The sequence below is a fragment of the Nycticebus coucang genome, chromosome 16 (genome assembly GCF_027406575.1).
Source record: "Nycticebus coucang isolate mNycCou1 chromosome 16, mNycCou1.pri, whole genome shotgun sequence".
NCBI classification, from domain to species: Eukaryota; Metazoa; Chordata; class Mammalia; order Primates; family Lorisidae; genus Nycticebus; species Nycticebus coucang.
In genome coordinates, this window is record NC_069795.1 from 87,971,219 (window position 1) to 87,993,611 (window position 22,393).

Genomic DNA, 22,393 nt, shown 5'->3' on the forward strand with positions numbered 1-22,393 from the left:
CCTGACCCCAGACGAACTGCAACAAAAAATAGCTGGACGTTGTGGCAGGTGCCTGTAGTCCCAGAGACTGGGGAGGCTGAGGCAATAGAATCGCTTAAGCCCAGGACTTGGAGGTTGCTGTGAGCTGTCACGCCATGGCACTCTACCAAGGGCGACAAAGTGAGACTCTGTCTCTAAAAAAAATAAATAAAAAAAATAAAAATTTCTTTTTTTAGATACTTGAATTGAGCATAAAGAACATAAACATATTGGGCGGCGCCTGTGGCTCAGTCGGTAAGGCGCCGGCCCCATATACCGAGGGTGGCGGGTTCAAACCCGGCCCCGGCCAAACTGCAACCAAAAAATAGCCGGGCGTTGTGGCGGGCGCCTGTAGTCCCAGCTACTCGGGAGGCTGAGGCAAGAGAATCGCTTAAGCCCAGGAGTTGGAGGTTGCTGTGAGCTGTGTGAGGCCACGGCACTCTACCGAGGGCCATAAAGTGAGACTCTGTCTCTACAAAAAAAAAAAAAAAAAAAAAGAACATAAACATATTTTATGGGGAGGGAAGCAGAAAGAGGGACGGAGGGAGGGGGGTGGGGCCTTAGTGTGTGTCACACTTTATAGGGGCAAGACATGATTGCAAGAGGGACTTTACCTAACAATTGCAATCAGTGTAACCTGGCTTATTGTACCCTCAATGAATCCCCAACAATAAAAAAAATAAATAAATAAAATTAAAAAAAAGAACATAAACATATTAATTTCCTAAATAAAAAGGAAATGTCTTAGGAAATGTCCTGGATTGATGATTGAAAATATATGGAGAATATAGTTTACCCCATTGCCTCAGGAACTATTTCCAAACTAAACAAAATAAATAAACTTCATTGCAGTCTGAACCTCATTACTTTAATAAATAAACCTAGAAGAAATTTTTGCCCTAGAAACATGTTTAGGGATATTTCTTCCCCAAATCATCAAATTGTTTTGCTTTAAAGGCTTTCAAATTTGAAAATAAAGTGAGCTAGCATATATAAATTTTAAAGCTAAAAAAACTTTTTCTGAAATACCTGATGTAAAAGCATAGGAGTTCTTCTATATGAATATAGATGAATTGTGGGTTTGCGCATTAGCCTGCAATTTCTTTTTTAAAAAAATAGGGAGGGGAGGGAAGGGGGATGGGTGAAGGGAGGGTAATTGGTGGGAACACAACTAAGGTGCATCTTACAAGGGTACACGTGAAATTTACTAAATGTAGAATGTAAATATCTTAACACAATAACTAAGAAAATGCTGTGAAGGCTATGTTAACCAGTTTGATGAAAATATTTCAAATTGTATATAAAACCAGCACATTGTACCCCACGATTGCATAAGGTACACAGCTATGATTTAATATAAATAAATAAATAAATAAATAAAATAGACTTTGGGCCCTAGGACCATTTTTAGGGAAAAATCTTCTCCAAATCGCCAAATTGTTTTCTTTTATACACTTTCAACTTTGCACATAACTTGATCTAGCAAAGTGTAAATTTTAAAGCTAAAACAACTTTTTCTGAAATACCTGATGTAAAAGTATGAGTCTCACATATGAGTATGGATAAATTGTGTGTTTGCATATCTATGTGCAATTTCTATTTAAATCCTCCAGTAAACATTTAAAAAAAAAGAAAAAGGAAAAGTAGACTTTGGGAGAATTACTTTCAACAGGTGCATACCAATGGGAGGATCAGAAACTGTTACAGTCTCGAATCCCACCCCACGGGTATACAGCTGTTAATATGAAGTACATGAAATAAAATATATGGTGGTTCAGAGCTTGAGCTTGAGCTTTAGCGTCAAACATGTCCAGATTAAAATCGTGGCTGCAATACCTGTGTGATCTTGAGCAGGTTAATGAATCTCTTTGGGTCTCAGTTTTTTATCTGTAAAGTGGGAGGAAAATGCCTACTGTTTGTTCACTAAAATAAATATTACACACAAAGAAATTTATATGTCTAACCTACAAACAGTGATTATTAAGTATGTGCTCCATATTTTTTCATATTTTACTCAAGGTAAACCTAAATTCATGGTAGATATAACATGAAATTTATTTTTCATGTACTTGACCTGAGGATAGAGAGAGAGTAAACATATTGATTTCCTAAACCAAAGGGAAAAGTCTATGGAAATGCCCTGTAGAATATGCGGGTCTAATATAGTTCAATGCTATGCCTCAAGAACTATATCCAAACTAAACCAAGTACATAAAATTTATTGCAGTGTGAAGCACATTGTTTAAGTGAATAAAATGAGGACAGAATTTAGGCCCTAGAAGCATTTTAAGGGATATTTCTTCTCCAAATTATCAATTATAAATTGTTTTCTTTTATACACTTTCAACTTAGCAAATAACTTTACCTACCAATGTGTGCATTTTAAAGCTCAAAGACCTTTTTCTGAAAAACCTGATATAAGGGTAGAGCTGGTCCTACATATGAATATGGAAAAATCGTGTGTTTGCGTACCTCTGTGCAATTTCTGTTTAAATATTCCAGTAAAGAGAAAAAAAAAAGTGAAAGTATACACTGGGAGGATTACTTTCTTTTTAAAAATTATTATTATTATTATTATTTTTGAGACAGAGCCTCAAGCTGTTGCCCTGGGTAGAGTGCTGTGGCATCACAGCTAACAGCAACCTTAAACTCCTGGGCTCAAGCAATTCTCCTGCCTCCACCTCCCAAGTAGCTGGGACTACAGGCACCTGCCACAATGCCCAGCTATTTTTTGGTTGCAGCTGTCATTGTTGTTTGGCAGGCCTGGGCTGGATTCGAACCCACCAACTCAGGTGTATGTAGCTGGCGCCTTAGCCACTTGAGCCACAGGTGCTGAGCCTTAAAATTTATTTTTAATGTTTCATTTTATTTTACTTTCAGATTAATATGAGGGTACAAACAATTAGGTTACAATGTTTGCATTTGTTAGGTAAGGACCCTGTTATGGTTGTGTCCCAAACCCATTGTGCCCATTAGGTGGGAGCACAGCGATCCCCCTCCCTTCTCCTCTCTCCCCTTTTCTTTCTTCTCCCTCCCCCCAACTTGAATTAAATTGAATTTTTCTCTTATGTAGGTGTGTATTAGTTCATCTACTGGCTTCATATTAGTATTGAGTACATTGGATACTTGATTTTCCATTCTGGTGATACTTTGATAAAGAAAATGTTCTCCAACTTTATCCAGGTTAATACAAAAGATGTAATGTCTCCATCTTTTTATGGCTGAATAGTATTCCATGATATACATACATATACCACAGAAGAATTACTTTCAACAGGTGCATACCAATGGGGGTAGGGCAGTAAGAGACAGTTACACCTGAGCAACTCCACAGGGCATTTGCTTTCTCCCAAGGCCTGGAGACCACTGGGCAGGAGTGAGAGAGGGTGGTGTGGAATCTCGTATCCACATTCAACAAACATTCAAATGTCCTAGGAGACATTTTATGGTACTTAAACTTTTGAAGTTGTTTTACCTTCTTGGTCATGCAATATCAAGGTCCTAAAGTTCATGGTCTCATTTCAGATTGCCCACTCATCAAGTTGGGTTCCAAATCCTGAAAGGACTTTTTGTGCTTTTCAGAAGCAACGGCTGGGACTGGCCCCTAGCTACCCAGCCTTGTCCCAGACTGAAACAACTCCCCTTCCAGTGAACGCACAATGGGCCCAGGCGATCCTCAAGCCGGTAGTCACTCTCCATTTGCAGGACCCCAAGGTTTATTTAGAGAACAGCAGTCATTCTTCCTGCATGATCCACCCAGATGAGTAATATGTCAACTATTTTTAGTTTAGCATTTTTTTCTTTTTCTTTTCCCTTTTTAGAAATACACCCAGGCCCATTTCCCAAGTCTGAGCGGTTAAGTTGCACAGAGATTATTGCTAGAGAGATTTATACTTTGAAAAGGAGATGGGTACTCAAATGCACTTTGATTACGATTTCTCCCAAGAAGTGAAATTAATCTGCAACATCATTTATTCGATAAACACTTACCCCTTGATGCCTTAAAAGACAAAAAAAGGCTGAAATTTGGCAGCCCCAAGTCTCAGATCCCAGACTGCTGTCACCTCTCACACAGGCACCACCATCCCTATCCTTGCTCTATTGCTCCCAGGACCACATGTTGGGGTTCTCCCATCTAAGAAGTGGACACCTTTTCACCCTTAAGGTACCCGTTGCTGGTTAATATTTCCATACACACACCCCACTTAGATCTATGCAACTGTTTTTCTCTTTTCTTGTAATGAAAAGATCAATTAACTTTACTCATTTAGTCAATCGACATTTACTGATCACCTATTATGTACCAGGCACTAAGATAAAGAGAAGTATAAGTCACTCACAGCCAGGAAGAAAACTAGTAAATAAGATGATTACGATATAGTGTAGAAAATGCTAGCCAGAGATATAAAGGTAGTGCGGGGCTCTCTGTCATCTCCTCTTTCCACTTCCCTACCAGGCCTTGCCTCCAGCTTCCTGGCCTTAACCCACTGCAGAGTCTTTGGGTTTCTCTTGGAGCTAAATGGTTGGATGGCCCTTCTTGCCCTGGCATGACAAAAACCCAACCACAAATGGAACAGGAGTCATGGTGGCCTTTGAAGAATGGATCACTCCAGTAAGAAAATACATAGGAAAGGAGCAAAGTCCACAAATGTACTACCAGTGCTGGTGCTAAAAAAAAAAAATGCCTGTGTGGGGTGGTGCCTGTGGCTCAGTGGGTAGAGTGCTGGCCCCATATACCAAGGGTGGTGGGTTCAAACCTGACCCCAGCCAAACTGCAACAAAAAATAGCCGGGCGTTGTGGCGGGCGCCTGTAGTCCCAACTACTTGGGAGGCTGAGGCAAGAGAATCGCTCAAGCCCAGGAGTTGGAGGTTGCTGTGAGCTGTGACATCACTTCACTCTACCAAGGGCAATAAAGTGAGACTCTGTCTCTAAAAAAAAAGCCTGTGCAGTGGATAAATGAAGAACAGAGGAATGAATAAATAAATAATTGAATGATGCTTCAATAGATGATTTAATGAATGAATCCTAATGAACTTCCAACCTTCAAGCAAAGGTTGACTCTGGATTTTAGAGTTTCCAGGGCTCGTGCTTGTTCATTGAACACCACGTACTCCAGGATGCTCTCTACATACTCATTTTTAAAAATTCAAATTACTTAAAAGTTCACTGAGAGTTTTGCAATGCCCTTGAGAAAACTGCCTAGGGGAATTTCAGAAGCAGGGCTGGTGATCACTCACTGGGGAGAAAGTTGAGCGGCCTCCCATTCATGTTAGGAAAGAAGCTCCAAATTCCTCATGTCAGGTTCCTTTGAGGGAAGTTGGTTCTTGGAGAGCGAGCGAGCTACAAATGGTGATATGAGTTTGGGGCCGCTCATCTAACCAAACAGGTGCCCTATCCTTGTCACTAATTGGAAAGTTCAAAGTACTGTGTCAAATCACCAATGCAGTGTTTCCTTGAAAAGAGGGCTGCAAGAAATCCTTTTTGGTTGCAAATAATTGCACAGTAACATGTACATGTGAATGTTGTGTTGCAAAGAGGAATAAAATCAGGGAAGAAAGAGGGTGTGTGACCAGGGCCTGTCTGAATTTCTATACGTCCTTGAAGGCTTCCTTGTGTTCTGAGATAAACTGGCTGAAGCTTTTGACTTTGGGGTTTAGTCGATGGGTGAGCTTGACATCACGATCTGGCTTCATTTGATAGAAAAGGCACATATTGGCTATTTCCTCTGCCGCAGGGAATCCCAGCTTCTTATAAGCTTCAGGGGTGATCTTTCAAGAACAAATAAAAAGAAAGGAATGTTATAGCCCACATTTAAAATTGTTTGAAAGGATAGCATTCACCTTAATGATGATATAGGGCCACTATTCTTTAGCCTAAATCCCAAATCCAAAAAACTCTAAAGTTTTTTTCCATAAACTATTTGGCAGAAAATTGACTTTTTTGAACTAATTTGGTGACAAAATCTGATCTGAGCTATATGAAGCTATTTAAGGCCTTTATTCCATTTAGTAAGAATATTCAAATATTTTTCTTCAAAGCTATAGATGTGTTTGCTTATAAATTTCCTGCCCCAACCCCTACTGATTATATTACATTATATAGAGAGACAATAACCTATCTAAAATCTGAAAGCTTCTGAAAGCTGAACTGTTTCCAGCCCTGAGGAGAAGGGATCGTAGCTTGACATCACGATCTTCATGCCAATACCATCATGTGGTGCTTTCATCTCCACTTCCTGGTGGCATTCCCCCAGCAGGCTTCTGAAATAGTCCACCCCGCTGCGTCAAGGTTCCCCCACCTCCGTCTGGCACCAGGCTCTTTTTCTCACTTGGCTGATCCATCCTCACTACCCTTCTTGGTTACAGATTTGCCTTTTGCCTTCAATCATCCCAGGCTCTGCCAAGGCCAGGCCCCAACAGAAATTGAGCCCATCCCACACCTCCTGAGTGGCCTCAAAATCCACTCCTTGAATCCTTGCTGACATTAACTAGATTGATAATTCCCCCTACTGAATTAGCAAAGACCATTTCTGACTATCTGATCCAGTATTATCTCTCCTTAACCCATAGAGATCACCTCTGACCTCTCATCTCCAGTTGGCCTTCAAAGACACAAACAACTTATGTAAAACAATGACTGTCACATGCCTTTCATAATAACGACAAAATTAAGAACAACCTAGAAGTCAAACAACAGAGGCATGATAAAATAAATTGTGGTACTACTCTAAGAATATGGTGCAGTTATTAAAACTAATGTTTTTGAAGAAGTTTAACAAAATACAAAAATGCTTATAGCAATTAAGTGAAAAAGCCAGATACAAAATGATACATTTAGTGTTATTTTAATTTTATTACGTATAAATACACACACATCTGCATGTATATGGGTTAGGGGGGGTTTGTTTGTTTGTTTGAGATAGGGTCTTGCCCAGGCTAGACTGTAGCCACATCACCGTAGCTCACTGCACCTCCCTCTCAAATAGGTGGGACTATAGGCACCTGCCACAACACCTGGCTAAGTTTTCTATTCTTAGTAGAGGTAGGTTCTCCCTGTTGCTCAGGCCAATCTTGAACACCTGATCTCAATGATCCTCCTCCCTTAGCCTCCCAAAGTGCTAGGGTGACAGGTGTGAGCAGTGATCCAGTATTATCTCTCCCAATACCGCTGGTGCCTGGCCTGTGTTTGTATATATACAAGAAAAAGTCAAAATAATCTGCCAAATCTTAACAGTAGCTATCTCTGGTGTTTTTTTTTTCATCATAATTTTCGGAGTTTTCTATAACAAGAATTTGTCATTTTTGATCTCAGACAAAAATTTTAATCTTCGAGTTTAGAAATGGAAGTGTCTGTGTGAGAAGCGTGGAAGATGACTTCTAATATGTCTTGTCTCCTTGTGCCACACTTTCATTATGTGACTCTGATACCTAATGTGCTTCAGTAAAATAAGGAGATTTTTGAAGGAAAGATATTTGTTCTGTCTCACTCTCTGAAAGAACCATCTTCCTTTTGGACAATTCCAGTTTCACCTCCTTGAGGCGGGTAGGAGGAAGTCAGAATTCCAGGGCTGGAGCGCCACCTTGTGGCCAGATGCAGCCCTCCCCCGAATTAGCACAGTGCGTAGAGCAGTTATAAGGAACCGCATTAACATTCTGTAGGCTTTTCAGCCTCTAACGCCCTAAAACTTTTGGTGCCAGAGAAGCTTCAGCTGGATTACAAAACAACTTGCATACTTGGTATGCTCTTGAACATTCAGGACTGAGAGATGCTTGGGAAGTTCTCAGCCATCCAGAAAAATATCTACCCTGTCCTCTGAGAAAGAATACACACACACCCACATCCCATACACCGACACTCCTTCCTTTTTATTTCCTTCCTTGAAGAGTTCAAACCCCACAGGACAAAACTAACATAAGATCCAAATGCAAACGACCCGGGAGGTGGTATAGGGGATTGTGAGGATAGCTAGATTGACATTGCTTCACCTCCTCATGAACTCTCGTATCTGGAGCTGAATCTGGAAGAAAAAAGATCTCTTCACCTCCTCGTGAACTCCAGTATCTGAAGCTGAATCTGGAATCTATATAACCCATCAAGACTCACAGGACCAAGAGCTGCTGATGCAAACAAGAACCAACCTTCTAGCCCCTATTCTAGGAAACATTCTGGAATAGGGGTTGAAGTACTTTAGGCTTTGTAGTTCATAAGGTCTCTGTTGCAGCTACTCATTCTATCATCATATCCTGAAACAACCTGTTCTCTTTTTCTTTTCCCTTTTTTTTTCCAACAGAGAACAGATCTTACTCTGTTGTCCAGGCTAGAGTGCAATGGTGCAATTATAACACAGTGCAACTTCAAACTCCCAGGCCCAAGCAATCCTCCTGCCTCAGCCTCCTGAGTAGCTGTGACTACTGGCATGCACCACCATGCTCAGATAATTTTTTACTATTTTTTTTTAGAGATGGAGTCTTGGTATATTGTCCAAGTTACTCTTCAACTCCTGACCTAAAGCAATCCTCTCTCCTGGCCTCCCAAGGTGTTGGGATTATAGGCATGAGCCATCGTGACTGTCCCCTCTTTCCTTCCTCTTACAAACACCTGCTTGGGAAAATGGCTAGTTATGCTCAATATCAGCAATTCTTCTCACTTTTCTATAAGAAGTCTGTCCTGGACGTGCTGTAGTCAAGGCCATTCCTGAATGATCTATACCATGATCAGTTTTGAGGGCTTACTAAGGGCTTACTAAGTGCCAGACCCAGTGCCAAACACCTGCCCTGATTATCTCATTTCATCCTCACAACGATCCTACAAGAGAGGTAAAATACCTTGTTTGAACATGTGAAGAAATCAAGACTGAGAGAAGTAAATTATCAAGATTCCCTACATAGATAAGGGCAGAGCCAGGATTTGCCTACTTCCCATACTGCCTCTAATTCCTTCACATTCCTTGTAGCATTTAGCCAGGCCAGCCCTATTGCTCTCCTCCACCTGTACACAGTCTTGTCCTCCCTCAATGACCAATCCAAGCCTACTTATTCCATGAGGTCTTCTCTGGTCACCTATAGCACAGTGTGGACAATACAATTAAGCAACTACAGTGTTATGTCTTACAATGATTACAGTGTACCAACATTTTTGCCCCTATTCTGCTATAAACTCCTTAAAGTAACACTGGGTTCATAATAGTTACTTGATACGTCTCCACTATGTGCCAAATACTGTGCACATCTTTCCTCTAATTTTCATACGAACACCCTGAAACAGATACTATCATTCCCCACTTTACAAATGAGGAAGCTGAGGCTCACAGGCTAAGTGCCTCGCCCTACACCAGCTAGCACAGGCAAGCTGAAGTGGTTTGGCAGTGAGAGAGGCTGGGATAGCACAGGGGTGGGGAATCTGTGGCCTTAAGGTGTGACCTTTTGACTGAATCCAAATTTTACAGGACAAAACCTTTTATTTTTATTAATACTTTATGGTCATTTTTATTTTTTAAATAAATGTATTAAAATACCAAAGAACAAAATAAGTGTCAACAAAATAATCCTCCCAGATTGACCAGCACAATTAGAACATTAGTAAGCCATAAGCGTTAAACTGACGGCTGCTAAGCTGATGATTTTGTTCTAACCTCCTCTGCCTAACTAAAGCCACTATTGCATGAGGCTGGTTGGAGGATTGAGGACACCATTCTGTTACCAGCTTTTGACAATAGTACACTGTGTTTCTGTTTGAGATGGAATTTGTGAATAGTTGCACAGCTCAACAGTATTTTTTAATTCTCTCTGTTTAACAGCCCATCATTGTCAAAGAAGATCAAGAAAATGCTAAAAGAAGAAAACAGATTTTTAATGAAGACTAAGAATTGCAATATTATCTTTTTTCTGCTAAAGAAAAGATGATTTGCTTGCTTTGGGATACTACAATATCAACATTAATGAAATTCAATGCCCATCAGCATTATAACACTCACAAAGACCACAGATATTTTAAATTAGGGGGAGAGGCGAGAAAGGTCATAATGCAGAAATTAAAAGATGAAATGCAAAAGCAAAGACAACTCTTCCAAGCAGTAATAAGACCTGGAAATATCGGGGCGGCGCATGTGGCTCAGCGGGTAGGGCGCCGGTCCCATATGCCGGAGGTGGCGGGTTCAAACCCAGCCCCGGCAAAATTAAAAAAAAAAAAAGACCTGGAAATAATGCCACGGAAGCAACTTATAAAGTAGCTTACTATACTCAAGGGAAAAAGGAAAGCCATTCAGTGATGTGGAAATTGGGATAGAATGCATTGTCAAAGTTGTAGGATACTACCCTGTTTCCCCGAAAATAAGACAGTGTCTTATTTTAAGGTGTGCTCCCAAAGATGCGCTAGGTCTTATTTTCAGGGGACGTCTTATCTTTCCTGTAAGTAGGTCTTATTTTCAGAGAATGTCTTATTTTGGGGGAAACAGGGTATTTCACTTCTTCAAATGAACTTTTTCCCAGTTAGCATAAATCACTAATGAGCAGGATGATATAAACAAATCATCTGAAGAATATGCAGATATTATAGGCCTATTAATTGGACAATGCAATAAAAGGTTCACTGACTTTGAGAATCATGACATCACACTCAAATTAGCATTTCAGTTGATGTCACCAAGGCACCTAAAGAACTACAGATGGTAGCCAGGCATGATGGCTGACACCTGTAAACCTAGCACTCTGAGAAGCTGAAGTGGAAGGATTGCTTAAGACCAGGAGTTCAGGGCGGCGCCTGTGGCTCAGTTGGTAAGGTGCCGGCCCCATATACCGAGGGTGGCGGGTTCAAACCCGGCCCCGGCTGAACTGCAACCAAAAAATAGCCGGGCGTTGTGGCGGGCGCCTGTAGTCCCAGCTACTCGGGAGGCTGAGGCAAGAGAACCGCTTAAGCCCAGGAGTTGGAGGTTGCTGTGAGCTGTGTGATGCCACGGCACTCTACCGAGGGCCATAAAGTGGGACTCTGTCTCTACAAAAAAAAAAAAAAAGACCAGGAGTTCAAGACCAACCTGAGCAAGATCAAGATGCCATCTCTATTTTAAAAAGCAGAAAAATACTCAGCTACTTGAGAGGCTGAGACAGGAGGATCACTTAAGCACAGGAGTGTGAGGTAGCAATAAGCTAGGCTGACACTACCGCACTCTAGCTTAGCTAATAGAGCAAGACTCAGTCTCAAAAAAAAAACAAAGATTGAGCTCATTTTAAAGTCATCGTTTGATGCTAAGAAAGATTCAGTAGAAATATGGAAAACTGCCTTTGGCAATGTGCCCCAAAACACACTTTCTTGTCTTTCAACCACATATTGCTGCATTCACCTACCTAACCCAAATCAAGATGCCCTTAAGGTCACACGTGACTGACACGCATCTAGAGGATCAACTGAAACTGTGGATCTCCATCCTACAACCAAATATTGAAATGTTTCCCAACAAAAAGCAGACCCTTCAAAGTCTACTTAAAAGGTTAGTTAACTTTTCAATTATCAAATAGTTTTCATTTTTTGGAATTACTAAAACATCATAGTTAGATTTTTACAAAATAGTGTACATGCTTAGGTATATCTAATAGAAATTTTTTAAATGCAGCTTTATATGATTGTAACTAAATTAACTCAGTTTTCCAACATGCAAAGATTCCGCACCCCTGGGACAGCATAAGTGAAAAGCCTGGATCTCAATCTTCAGAGTCTAAGTTCTTTTCACCCATAAGTTATTTTCCTTTAACAAGTTGATTAACCCAAAGCCAAAGAAATAAAGCCATCTAGGAGGGATTCTGCTGCCTCGACCAATGAAAGATTTGCGAAACCGGAGTCCTTTTCAATTTCTTGTGACAATCTAAACTCGTTCTAGCCTCAATTTGCTGAAAGTCCACCAGAATTTATAAACCAGTGGAATGTTACCTGAGGTGGTCTTTTGTAATCACACTGATGTCTCCTAAGAACTCACCTTTGCATCTCGGATGTCTTTCCCCAGACTCTTAGACAAAATATCAGCATATTGCTGAACTGTTAGCGCTTCTGCGCTGAGGCCCACGGCCTTGCCTATAAACTCCTCTGGAGAATTAAAAATGCTCAAGACGACTGCTCCAACATCAGCAACAGAGATACCATCCATTGGTACATCCCCCATTGGCAGTGCTTGTTAAAAAAAAAAAAAAAGATAAAAATAGCTAATTACATCACATCCTCAGTAGGTCCCACCAACCTAAAGTAACCAGCCCCTTAAATAAAAAGTACAGGAAGGCAATGTAAAACCGAGCGGCCATAATCTATCCACAGTTACAAGGTTTTGTTTGAGAAAATACAATAGCACCTGGGTATTGATTAAAAAGAACAACCATTTGCTAAATATATGTAATATGCTAAGTATGAACAAAAGTATCAGAAGCCAAGATACCTATGCTGAATTACAGACTCCTATGTCCCACTTCCTACTCAGCATCCTTACTTGACTGTTTAATAGACATTTTTAACTTAACAGGCCCTAAACTGAACTCCAACACCCCCTATAATCTGCCCCACCCACAAGTTTTCCCCATCTCATTTAGCAATAACTCTATCATTCCAATTCTCAGGTCACAAGTCAGCCTTAACACTTCTCTCACATCCCACGTCCTATTTTTTTGGAAATCATATTCACAGTATGTTCAAAATCTAACTGCTTCTTACCATCTTCACTGCTACCACCCTGGTCCAAGCCACCATCATCTGTGACCTGGATTATTACAGAATTGGTCTCCTTGTTTCCACCCTTGTTCTTCTATAGTGTCTTTCAACACAAAAATCAAAGTGATCTTGTAAAAACTAAAATTGGCTCATGTCACATCCATCCTGAACCCTCCAATGACTGTCTAGATCTCTCAGAGGAAAAGCTAATGGTTTTCAAATCTTATTTGACCAGACCTGCTATTATCTCTGACCTTACTTGCTACTACCCTCCCTTCCCTCATTCTGTTCCAGCCACGCTGGCTGTTCTCTCTCCCTGAAATGCTTCTTGCCCTGAAGCTCACTATCTACCTCCATAGAAGGTGCTCAGAGAGAACCCGGTACAGTGGTACACACCTGTAGCTACTCAGGAGGCTGTGGTGGGAGGATCCCTTAAACCCAGGAGTTCAAGCCCAGCCTGGGCAACATAACAGGACCCATTCTCTTAAAGCAAAAAAAAAAAGGTACCCAAAGAGACCCACTTGATCATGTTGTTTAAATTGTCATTGCTAGCACACATGTCCACCTTACACTGCCCCGTTTTCTTTCTGTAGCACTTGTCACCTTCTAACATACAATATATTTACTTCTATCATGCTTATTGTTTATTATCTATCTCCTCCACAAGAATATCAATTTCACGAGGACAGGGTTTTGTCTGTTTTGTTCATTACCAACCCCCTAGTGACTGACTCTTAGTAGACTCCCAAATATTTATTGAATGAGTGAGTGAACAAACATATTGGCCAATTCAATCCTTGAAACACAGGGATTTTTTTTATCAGGAATTACCAAGTACCAAGTTATTGGCCAGCAAGTAGCAGAAGTAAATTCAAACTCACGTTTCTCACTCCAAAGCCTGTGTTCTTCCTACACTGTGATAGGCTAGATTTCTAGATTATTGGGGCTAGAATCCAATGTGGAAATTATCTAGCTCCAGTGATCTTGGTTTTGTTTGTTTGTTTGTTTGTTTTGTTTTTGAGACTGAGTCTCACTTTGATGCCCTCAGTAGAGTGCCGTGGCTTCATAGCTCACAGCAACCTCAAACTCTTGAGCTCAAGTGATCCTCTTGCCTTAGCCTCCCAAGTAGCTGGGACTAAAGCACCCACCACAATGTCCAGCTATTTTCTAGAAACAGGGTCTCTCACTCTTGCTCAGGCTGGTCTCAGACTCCTGAGCTCAAGGAATCCACCTCCCTCGGCCTCCCAGAGTGCTGGGATTACAGGCGTGAGTCACTGCACCTGGCCTTGCTCTTCATTTTTAAATGAAAAAACTAAGTCTAGAGAATCACCCAGGCCCTCACACCTAGGAAGCATTGGGCCAGGACAAGAATCAAGTTCTCAGAATTTCAATCCAATAAAAAGTGACCTCAGGCTTAGCAGCCAGGGACTAAATATCCTATTTTGTCTTATGCAACAAAATTGTCTTCCTGCCTGAATTTCTTGGTAGGCAAAATGTCTGCTCATTCTGTACATTAAATTATAATTGTACTTTATATTTGTAAAGCAAGTTTAGTTTTGTGAAGCACTCAAAGTGTGCTCTGACTATGAGATCTGTTTTTATTTGTGAGTTGAGGGTCTTGGGCTGAGTTTAAGGGACAGTGGTAGAGAATATGGGAGTTGAAGCCAGACTGCCTGGATTCAAATCTTGGCCCTGCCTTATTAGTGATCTTGGGAAAGTTACTCTATCTGTGCCTCTGTTTCCTCATCTGTAAAACAGCAATAATTAGCACAGTAAATATTAGCTATTCCTATAGCAGAGAATGAGGCTCAGGGATAGCTGAGAGCAGGTTTTTCACATCCAGCGCTCTCAAATGGTACTAAGTACTAGGAAAAATTTATGGCATCTCCTCTTTCCCCAGGGCTAGTCTAATCTGTAGCTTATAGCATTCTAGTTCAAGATTTGGGGAATCTCAGGTGAACTGGCTTCTGAAACCTAGGAGATAGGGAAAAAATGGAGTAAACAGACTTATCACATTTATGCATTTTCCTAGTCATTTGTTGAATTATACCTGAGTCTCCTCCTGGCTCTAGTTAGGTCTACTTTGACTGCCACTACTTATTCTCCTGATGAGTCCTTTTATTTGGTAGGTAGGGGTGGGGCTGTGTGCAATGATTATTCACAGATGCAATCAATCCTAGTGCACTACAACCTCAAACTCCTGGGCACAAGTGATCCTCCTGCTTCAGCCTCCAGAGTAGCTGGGACTACAAGTGTACCACCACGCCTGGCTTCCAACCCGTCTTAATTATGTGCCAAGGAAGAAACACTGAATTGCTGCCATGAATACTCCCACGTTCTCTCTGCTCTACAGAGGCCATCTCTGACTGTGGCCCAAGAAAGTGTCCCCAGTGGTCAGGGGAATGCAGGCCAGTGGACTAGCAGCCTTGGAATTACCAGGAGTTCTTGTTAAAACTACATTCTCCCAGGCCCCAACCCAGACCTACGGAATCATAGCAGGAAGGGCTGTCCCCTAGAGGAAGGGCTGTCCCCTAGAGGGTCACAGCTTCTCCAGGCTCTCATTCTGACCCAGGTCAGGAGAAGAACGATATTCCTCTCATGTTGGCACAGAAGGTCAGAAGAGCCCTTAGAAGTCATTTTGTCCAGCTGTCCCAGTAGACAGGAGGGACTGAGGCTGGAGGTCACGTGTCTAACTTCCATGCTTCCCTGAGGAGGGTCGGAATGTCAAGACCAGAAATGTAACCCTTTGTCCTTCCTGTCCCAGGCCAGTTCTCTGCCCTGTCACAGTAACTTCCTTGGGGAAGTCTCTAGGATAATCTGGCATCCCTCAGAGCACTTCCCGCAGGGCTGCACACACAGTGGACATGCAAATGACGTGTGTCCTCTGAAGAGAGGACGCAAGGGAAGGGAGGGCTGACCAGTTCCTGGTTAACTTCTGCTACAACCTTCCACTTACCCAAGGTGTAGTAATCTCCATCAGGGGCCTTCACCGGCTTCCACGCGGTGAGAAAGTTTTCAAAGTAGGCTGCCATGCGGACGCTGGTCATGGGGACACCAATGGACCAGAAGTACTCCTCCACCTCGCCCTTCCCGTCAAAGTGTGGCACCTGCAGCTTGCCCCCGCTCAGCCGCCGCACGTTCTCCAGGCCGCTGAACACCACGTGCTTCAGGCCCAGGCGCTTGGCCACCTGTGCCACCATCTTCCCCTGAGGAAGGAAAGGAAATAGAGCGCTGTGTTTGCAAATAGACTAGAGGGTAGGTGCTGGCTCCCCGGCACCCACTCCTTTTCTTATTGTCCTCATCCCCGTGGGAGGAAGCGCTTCCAGCATCAAAATATATTCAAGTACTAAGAGGCCACCAGCCTGAGCAAGCAGAGGTTCCCCCCTAAAACGCTGAACCCTCGGCCCACACCGGCCAGTGCGGTGAGACCCGGAACTGGGCGTGGGGGAGTAGTGGACAATGAAACCGGGGAGGGGAGCAGAGGAGAAAGGCATCCCAGGAACCCTTCTGAAGCTGAGAGGCCACCTGGGGAGCCTGTCAAGGAACAGGTGGCCTTGTCCTCTGAGCTCTCAGTGTCTCTGTGATCACCTTTGATCACACTTATATGTGTTATATATTTATGGTAATGGACTATGTCTGCACACCATTTGGATGTTAAGGGCATAATTAGAGGGATATATATATATACACACAAAATTAATACATATTTTCTCTTTTTTGTGTCTTTGGTTATGTATTTTCTAAAGCACCTTGATCTCTCTCTCTGTTTTTTCCTTTCTTTCTCTTCACTATTTCTTACTTTTCCTTACAAAACTTCAAGCAGTAGGCAGAGAAGACATAATCCGGTTTAGCAGAGGGCAGAAAGTGAAGCAGGGAGGTGGCTTGTAACCCTGGGTTCTATAGTGAGTGAATGTCAGAATTAGAATTCAGAACTCCTAATTAATAAGCCCTTTCAGAGGTGATCACTAAAAGACAGCCTACAAATCAGTATTATTCATTCAACAGACATTTCTAAAACAGTCCAATCCTGCTCTTAATTTTTTGAATTGTGCAATTTCTACAAGTAGCTGTTCTCATCCATTACATTTTTAAAACATAATCTTCATTTTTTCCACAATTTATACATATACATAGTTTAAATTGTCCAATAGTACTGTCAAGGAGGAAAGTAGATCTCGTAATGAAAAAGAAGTTCCCCTACACCCCTAGGCAGATTACTGCTATTTATCTCAATAGCTATTTATTTTTTCTTTAAAAAGATGTTTATACTATAAATTCTTGATTTTTTTGTTTGTTTGTTTGAGACAGAGTCTTACTCTGTCAGCTTGGTAGAGTGCTATGGCTTCATAACTCACAGTAACCTTGCTCTTGCTTAAGCTGATCTGGAATTCCTGAGCTCAGCCAATCCACCCACTAAGATTACAAGCATGAACCACCATGCCCAGCCAAATTCTTAATTTTTTCAATATGAAATATCATCACCCAAATTCCTACTAGAAAAGATAGTATTTAGTGATCTTCTTCTCACTGTCTCTCTCTTTCTCACACACACACACACAGTCTACCACCAGCACCACATATATAACATGTACTCAATTTTCTTTTTCTGTTCTTCCAATATTATAGAATTTTGTTTTGTTTTGTTTTTTGGACACAAGGCCTCCTTCTGCTGCCTTGGCTGGAGTACAGTGTCATCATCCTAGCTCCCAGTAACCTCAACCTCCCGGGTTCAAGTGATCCTTCTGCCTCAGCCTCCCAAGTTGCTGGGACCACAGATGCCCATCACCACAGCCCACCGTTTTATTTATTTTGTGGAGATTGTATCTTACTGTGTTGCACAGGCTGGTCTCGAACGTGGGGCCTCAAGAGATCCTCCTGCCTTGGCCTCCTAAAGTGTTAGGATTACAAGTGTGAGCCACCATACCAGCCCCAATATTATGATTTGGCTAGAGCGAGAGTCAGTGCTTACGTACAGGAGAAGCTGTATCTCTAGAGTTACATTTATTTTTTCTGCAAACTTTTGTTTTGCCTGGAATTTATTGTAGATTTATTTACTTGTTAATTTATTTTTCTATGTACCAATTACTAAATATCCCAAATTCTCTGTCTGAAGTATAAATATACTCATTACATTTTTTTCCTCCCTGTTTCACTCTGAGTAGCCTCAATTTACGGGGTAGCCTTGCTGCCATGCCTATATGCCATCTACAAACAAATGGGGAGAAGTGGAGAATCCAATGACCAGCTTCATTAAACAGTCACTCTCGAAGATCAATGTCTTGAGATCTGGACATTTGCCACATAACATTAATTTCACAAAGACACCTTAACAAGTGCCTGAAGTACATATTTGTCATAAATGCCAGAGGGATGTTACAGAGTGAGACTTATTTTTGCCCAGACTGAAGGCCTGCACCCCTCCAGAGAGGACAGAAGTAGCGAAGAAGAGTAAGAGGAAAGGGCTCAAAGGGAAAAGAAGAAATCATTGGTTTCCACCTGGCACACTTCCTTTTCTTTGCTGAAATGGTCCCAAAAGTTGGTAACCACGAAGGCCCCATAGGCACCTTTTAAGGCAGCCTCCACAGATGTTTCATCGTTCAGGTCACCTTTTACCACCTCAGCACCAAGGTCACGGAGTGTCAGCGCATTTGGTCCAGTCACATCCCTGGTCAATGCTCTCACTGCAAAATTTTTGCTCTCCAAAATGGCCCTCGCCACAGAGCCACCCTGTGCTCCTGCAGGAAGAAGAAAAGAAGAAACACAGGAAGATCAGGGAGAATGTTCACCAAGAGAAGTTGCAGACTCTGAAGTTTGAGGCAAGAAGACAGAAGAGTGAGCAAAGTCAGCATGCACTTAACAAGTAAAGACTTTTTTACCTGTTGATCCAAATACTGCAATTACTTTCTTGTTGGCCATGTTCCTAGACAAAGAAAAAGTTGGTGGAGTAGCAGAACTTCCCTCAGAGTAGCAACAGCAGCTGAAGTACAGTACTTCTCCCTAGGTGAGAATTATAAACCAAGACGGATTACCACACCCTTTTATTTTGCCTCTCCCTTATGAGGTTTTCCATGTCACCTACAGTTAGCTTACTCATTCTGACACTGCAGTTTTTTTAATGAGAATTCATTCATTTAATTATTCATTTGTCCAGCAAACAAGTGAATTTGCAACTTTAGACCATTTACAAATGTGTATTGAGTGCCTATGGCATAAGAGGCATTGAACTGGAGGTCAGGATGATCTGGATGGTGTAAGTGGGCTAAGCTTGTAAATAAATAAGATTACAATAGGAGAATGGCAGAGAGCCCAGGGCACGGGGAGAGGCACAAACCCAGATTTAGGGAAGGTTTTTCAGAGGAGATACCCCATATGAGTCATTTAACCAGGGAGAGTAAGGAGAGAGGTAGGAGGAACCCCACACAGCCAAGTTCAAAGGCAGGGCAATCATGGCAAAGGATCATGATGGCTGCAGCAATGCTATGTGAGCAGCAGAAAATAAGACTGCGAGGGATGGCAGAGGCCAGAACAGAAAAGGCCTGGTAGGCATGGCAAAGGGCTTGGTTTATCTGGACAGCCAGAGCAGGTTTTACCTGATCTTCTGGCAGCAGGATGGGGACTAGGCTGGAAGCAGGGGCACTCTTAAAGCGACTGCAGAAATGACATAGGTGAGAACTGAAGGCTTGAACTGAGGCAGTGTCATGGGTGAATTGTTCCCCCCACCTCCAAAATTCATGTTGAAGTCTTAATCCCCTGTACCTCAGAATGGGACCTCATTTGGAGATAGGGTCTTTACAGAGGTAATCAAATGAAAGTGAGGTCACTAGGGGAGTCCCAAGCCAATATGACTGGTGTCCTTTGTAAAGGGGGAAATTTGGACACAGAATACATACAGAAGGACAACATGAAGATACGGGAAGAATACCACGTGAGCGTAAAGATGGCCTCTAAGCCCAGGAGAGCGGCCTGGAGCGGATTCTTCACCACCCCCCCACCCCACCTCCAGCTCTCAGAAGGAATCAACCCCGCCAACGCCTTGACTTCCAGCCCCTGAACTATGGTACAATAAATTTCTGGTGTTTAATCCACTCGCTTTATGGTACTTCCTTACAGCAGCCTTAAAAAACAATTACAGGCAGCTATATAAAGATAAAGAAGGTCTTTGTGATTAATTGGATGTAGGGAAAGGGAAAATGAGGAGGAGAAAGGACCAAAACATTGACTCTGCTTACTGGGTAGGGATTAGTGGAGCAGAAACAGCGTCCCAGGTGAAATCAGTTCAGACTTGACCCTGTTGGGTTTGAGGCAATAGCTTGTTCCTTGGTGGAGTAGCAGAAGTTTCCTCAGATCAGCAACAGCAGCTGAAGTACAGCATTCCTTCTTGGGTGGGAATTATAAACGAAGTCTGATTACCGAGCCCGTTTATTTTGCCTCTCCCCTGTAAAGTTTTCCTTGTCACCACAGTTACCTTGCTCACTCTGACACTGCAGTTTTCTTTTTTTTTTTTAAGAGATAGAGTCTTGCTTTGTCGCCCTTGGTAGAGTGCTGTGGCATCACAGCAACCTCCAACTCCTGGGCTTAGGTGATTCTCTTGCCTCAGCCTCCCGAGTAGCTGGGATTACAGGCGCCCACCACAAAGCCCGGCTATTTTTTTGTTGCAGTTTGGCTGGGGCCGGGTTCAAACCCTCCACCCTCGGTATATGGGCTGTCTTCCTTAAGGAGACCTGCCACGAAGGAAGAACAAGTGAATTGTTGTTACAAGATGAAATGGAAATTTAACACTTATAACCTAACATGTTAAATACAGGTTTTTGCTGATATCTGTATTTTCTGCCCTTCCCCTACCATGTGCTCCATGAGGGCAGTGACTTGCTTTTATTTACTTATATATATCCCCAGTGCCCACAGCTGTCTTGGGCACACAACAGATGCACAGTAAATATTTGTTGAATGAACGAAGGCATAATTGGTGGGTGTTAGATTTCTGAGAAGGCCAGAGAACATGGGCTCTGGAGCACAGATTGAGGGAGTGGGCTGCTGGAATTAGCAGTTACCAAGTGATACCTGGCCCTCAATGCCAAACAGAAATATAGGCCCAAACAGGAGGCAAATCATAGATCAGCAGCCCCTATGTCCTCTGCCTTTCCCTCCACTCTCCCATTCATGCTGCTCCTGCCTGATTGTCCTTGCAAGAAGAAATAATTCTCCTCACTGCTCCACTCCACAAGGTGAGCCACAATAACATTAAGAGGTAAATTCTGGAGTTCTAAAGATTAGAACAGTTTTGGTGGCTCACACCTGTAATCCTAGCACTCTTGGGAGGCCGAGGTGAGTGAATGGATTGCCTGAGCTCAGGAGTTCAAGACCAGCCTGAGCAAGAGCAAGAACACATCTCTAGAAAAAAATAGCCAGGCATTGTGGTGGGCATCTGTAGTCCCAGCCACTTGAGCCCAAGAGTTTGAGGTTGCTGTGAGCTAGAATGCCATAGCACTTTACCAAGGGCAGCAAAGTGAGACTCTATCTCAACAAAAAAAAGATTAGAGCAGTTGGTCACACACATTTATTCACTTCTTGAAAGCAAAGGGCAAAGGTGCAGTGGCTGAGCTGAACCAGCTACATCCAGAAGACCCAGGCAAGTGGGAAACTGTATGCCCTCATTTCCAAGATAAGGATAATAATGGAATAAAGCCAGGTATTCCCCAAGAAAAAGACATCCAGTGCTTCTGCTGCCCTCAACTATGCACAATCCTACAATAACCTAGTCGGGTTCTGACAATTCTCAGTACCATTTGAAGCAGAGGTGTAAAAGCCACAAAGATTTATATCCAAGGTAGTTTATCCACAGCATTATTTACATTGAAAAGAGCAGGCAAGAATTTAAATGTCCACTATTAGGAGATTACTTAAATTATAGCAATATACAGAATGGCATATCTCCATTAAAAACTGTATTTTCCAGTAATTTTCATAATTTGGGAAAATGCTCACAATGTAAAGTCATATGAAATCGGCAGAATAGGGAATTGCATATATAATGTGATCACATGTTGTAAAGAAAAATAAAACTGTACATATACACATGCAGGCACACATCACATAACCACACATACTGCCCAAGAGTAGTTGAGTGATTTTATGTAAGGTAGAGCCAGAAGATTTGACATGACATGACGTTTTTGCTGTCACTCTTTGATTATGGCGTGATACTATGATATATACATTCTAGGGGCTCATTGAAAAAATTGAAAAGTCTATAAGAACATAGTAGCATTATTGTGGTAACCAAAATTGGGGAGTAACCCAAATATCCAATTATAAAAGTAGGGCCAAGAGCTGTGACTCATGTCTATAATCCTAGTACTCCAGGCAGCCTAGACAGGAAGATGGCTTGAGCTCAGGAGACCAGCCTGAGCAACAGCAAAACCCATCTCTACTAAAAACAGAAAAAAAGTAGCTGGGTATGGTGGTACATGACTATAGTCCCTACTACTTGGGAGAATGAAGCAGGAGGATCACGTTAGCCCAAGAGTTAGAGGTTGCAGTGAGCTATGATCATGCCATTGCACTCTAGTCTGGGCAACAGAGCAAGACTGTCTCAAAAAAAAAGAAAAAAAGGTAGAATGGATAAAGTGTGACATATTCATCCAATGGCATACCATATAGCAACAAAAATTAATGAATGTTTGCAACATG

The 22,393-nt window shown here is 42.1% G+C and overlaps 1 protein-coding gene across 2 annotated transcripts; it reads right to left on the reverse strand.

Annotated features, from left to right (window-relative positions):
- Positions 1-2,924: 2,924 nt before the first annotated feature.
- On the reverse strand, positions 2,925-18,695 carry LOC128568163 (nmrA-like family domain-containing protein 1). Of its 2 annotated transcripts, none has more exons than XM_053565860.1 (5): positions 18,580-18,695; positions 18,209-18,438; positions 15,660-15,909; positions 11,985-12,175; positions 2,925-5,787 (listed from the first exon to the last, which is right to left on the reverse strand). In XM_053565860.1, the coding sequence occupies exons 1-5, from the start codon at positions 18,617-18,619 to the stop codon at positions 5,608-5,610; spliced, it is 891 nt and encodes a 296-aa protein (XP_053421835.1). In that variant the 5' UTR covers positions 18,620-18,695; the 3' UTR covers positions 2,925-5,607. The 2 variants fall into 2 exon arrangements, with proteins under 2 accessions (XP_053421835.1, XP_053421834.1); XM_053565859.1 differs by having other exon boundaries at positions 2,927-5,787; positions 18,200-18,438.
- Between the last annotated feature and the right edge of the window lie 3,698 nt (positions 18,696-22,393).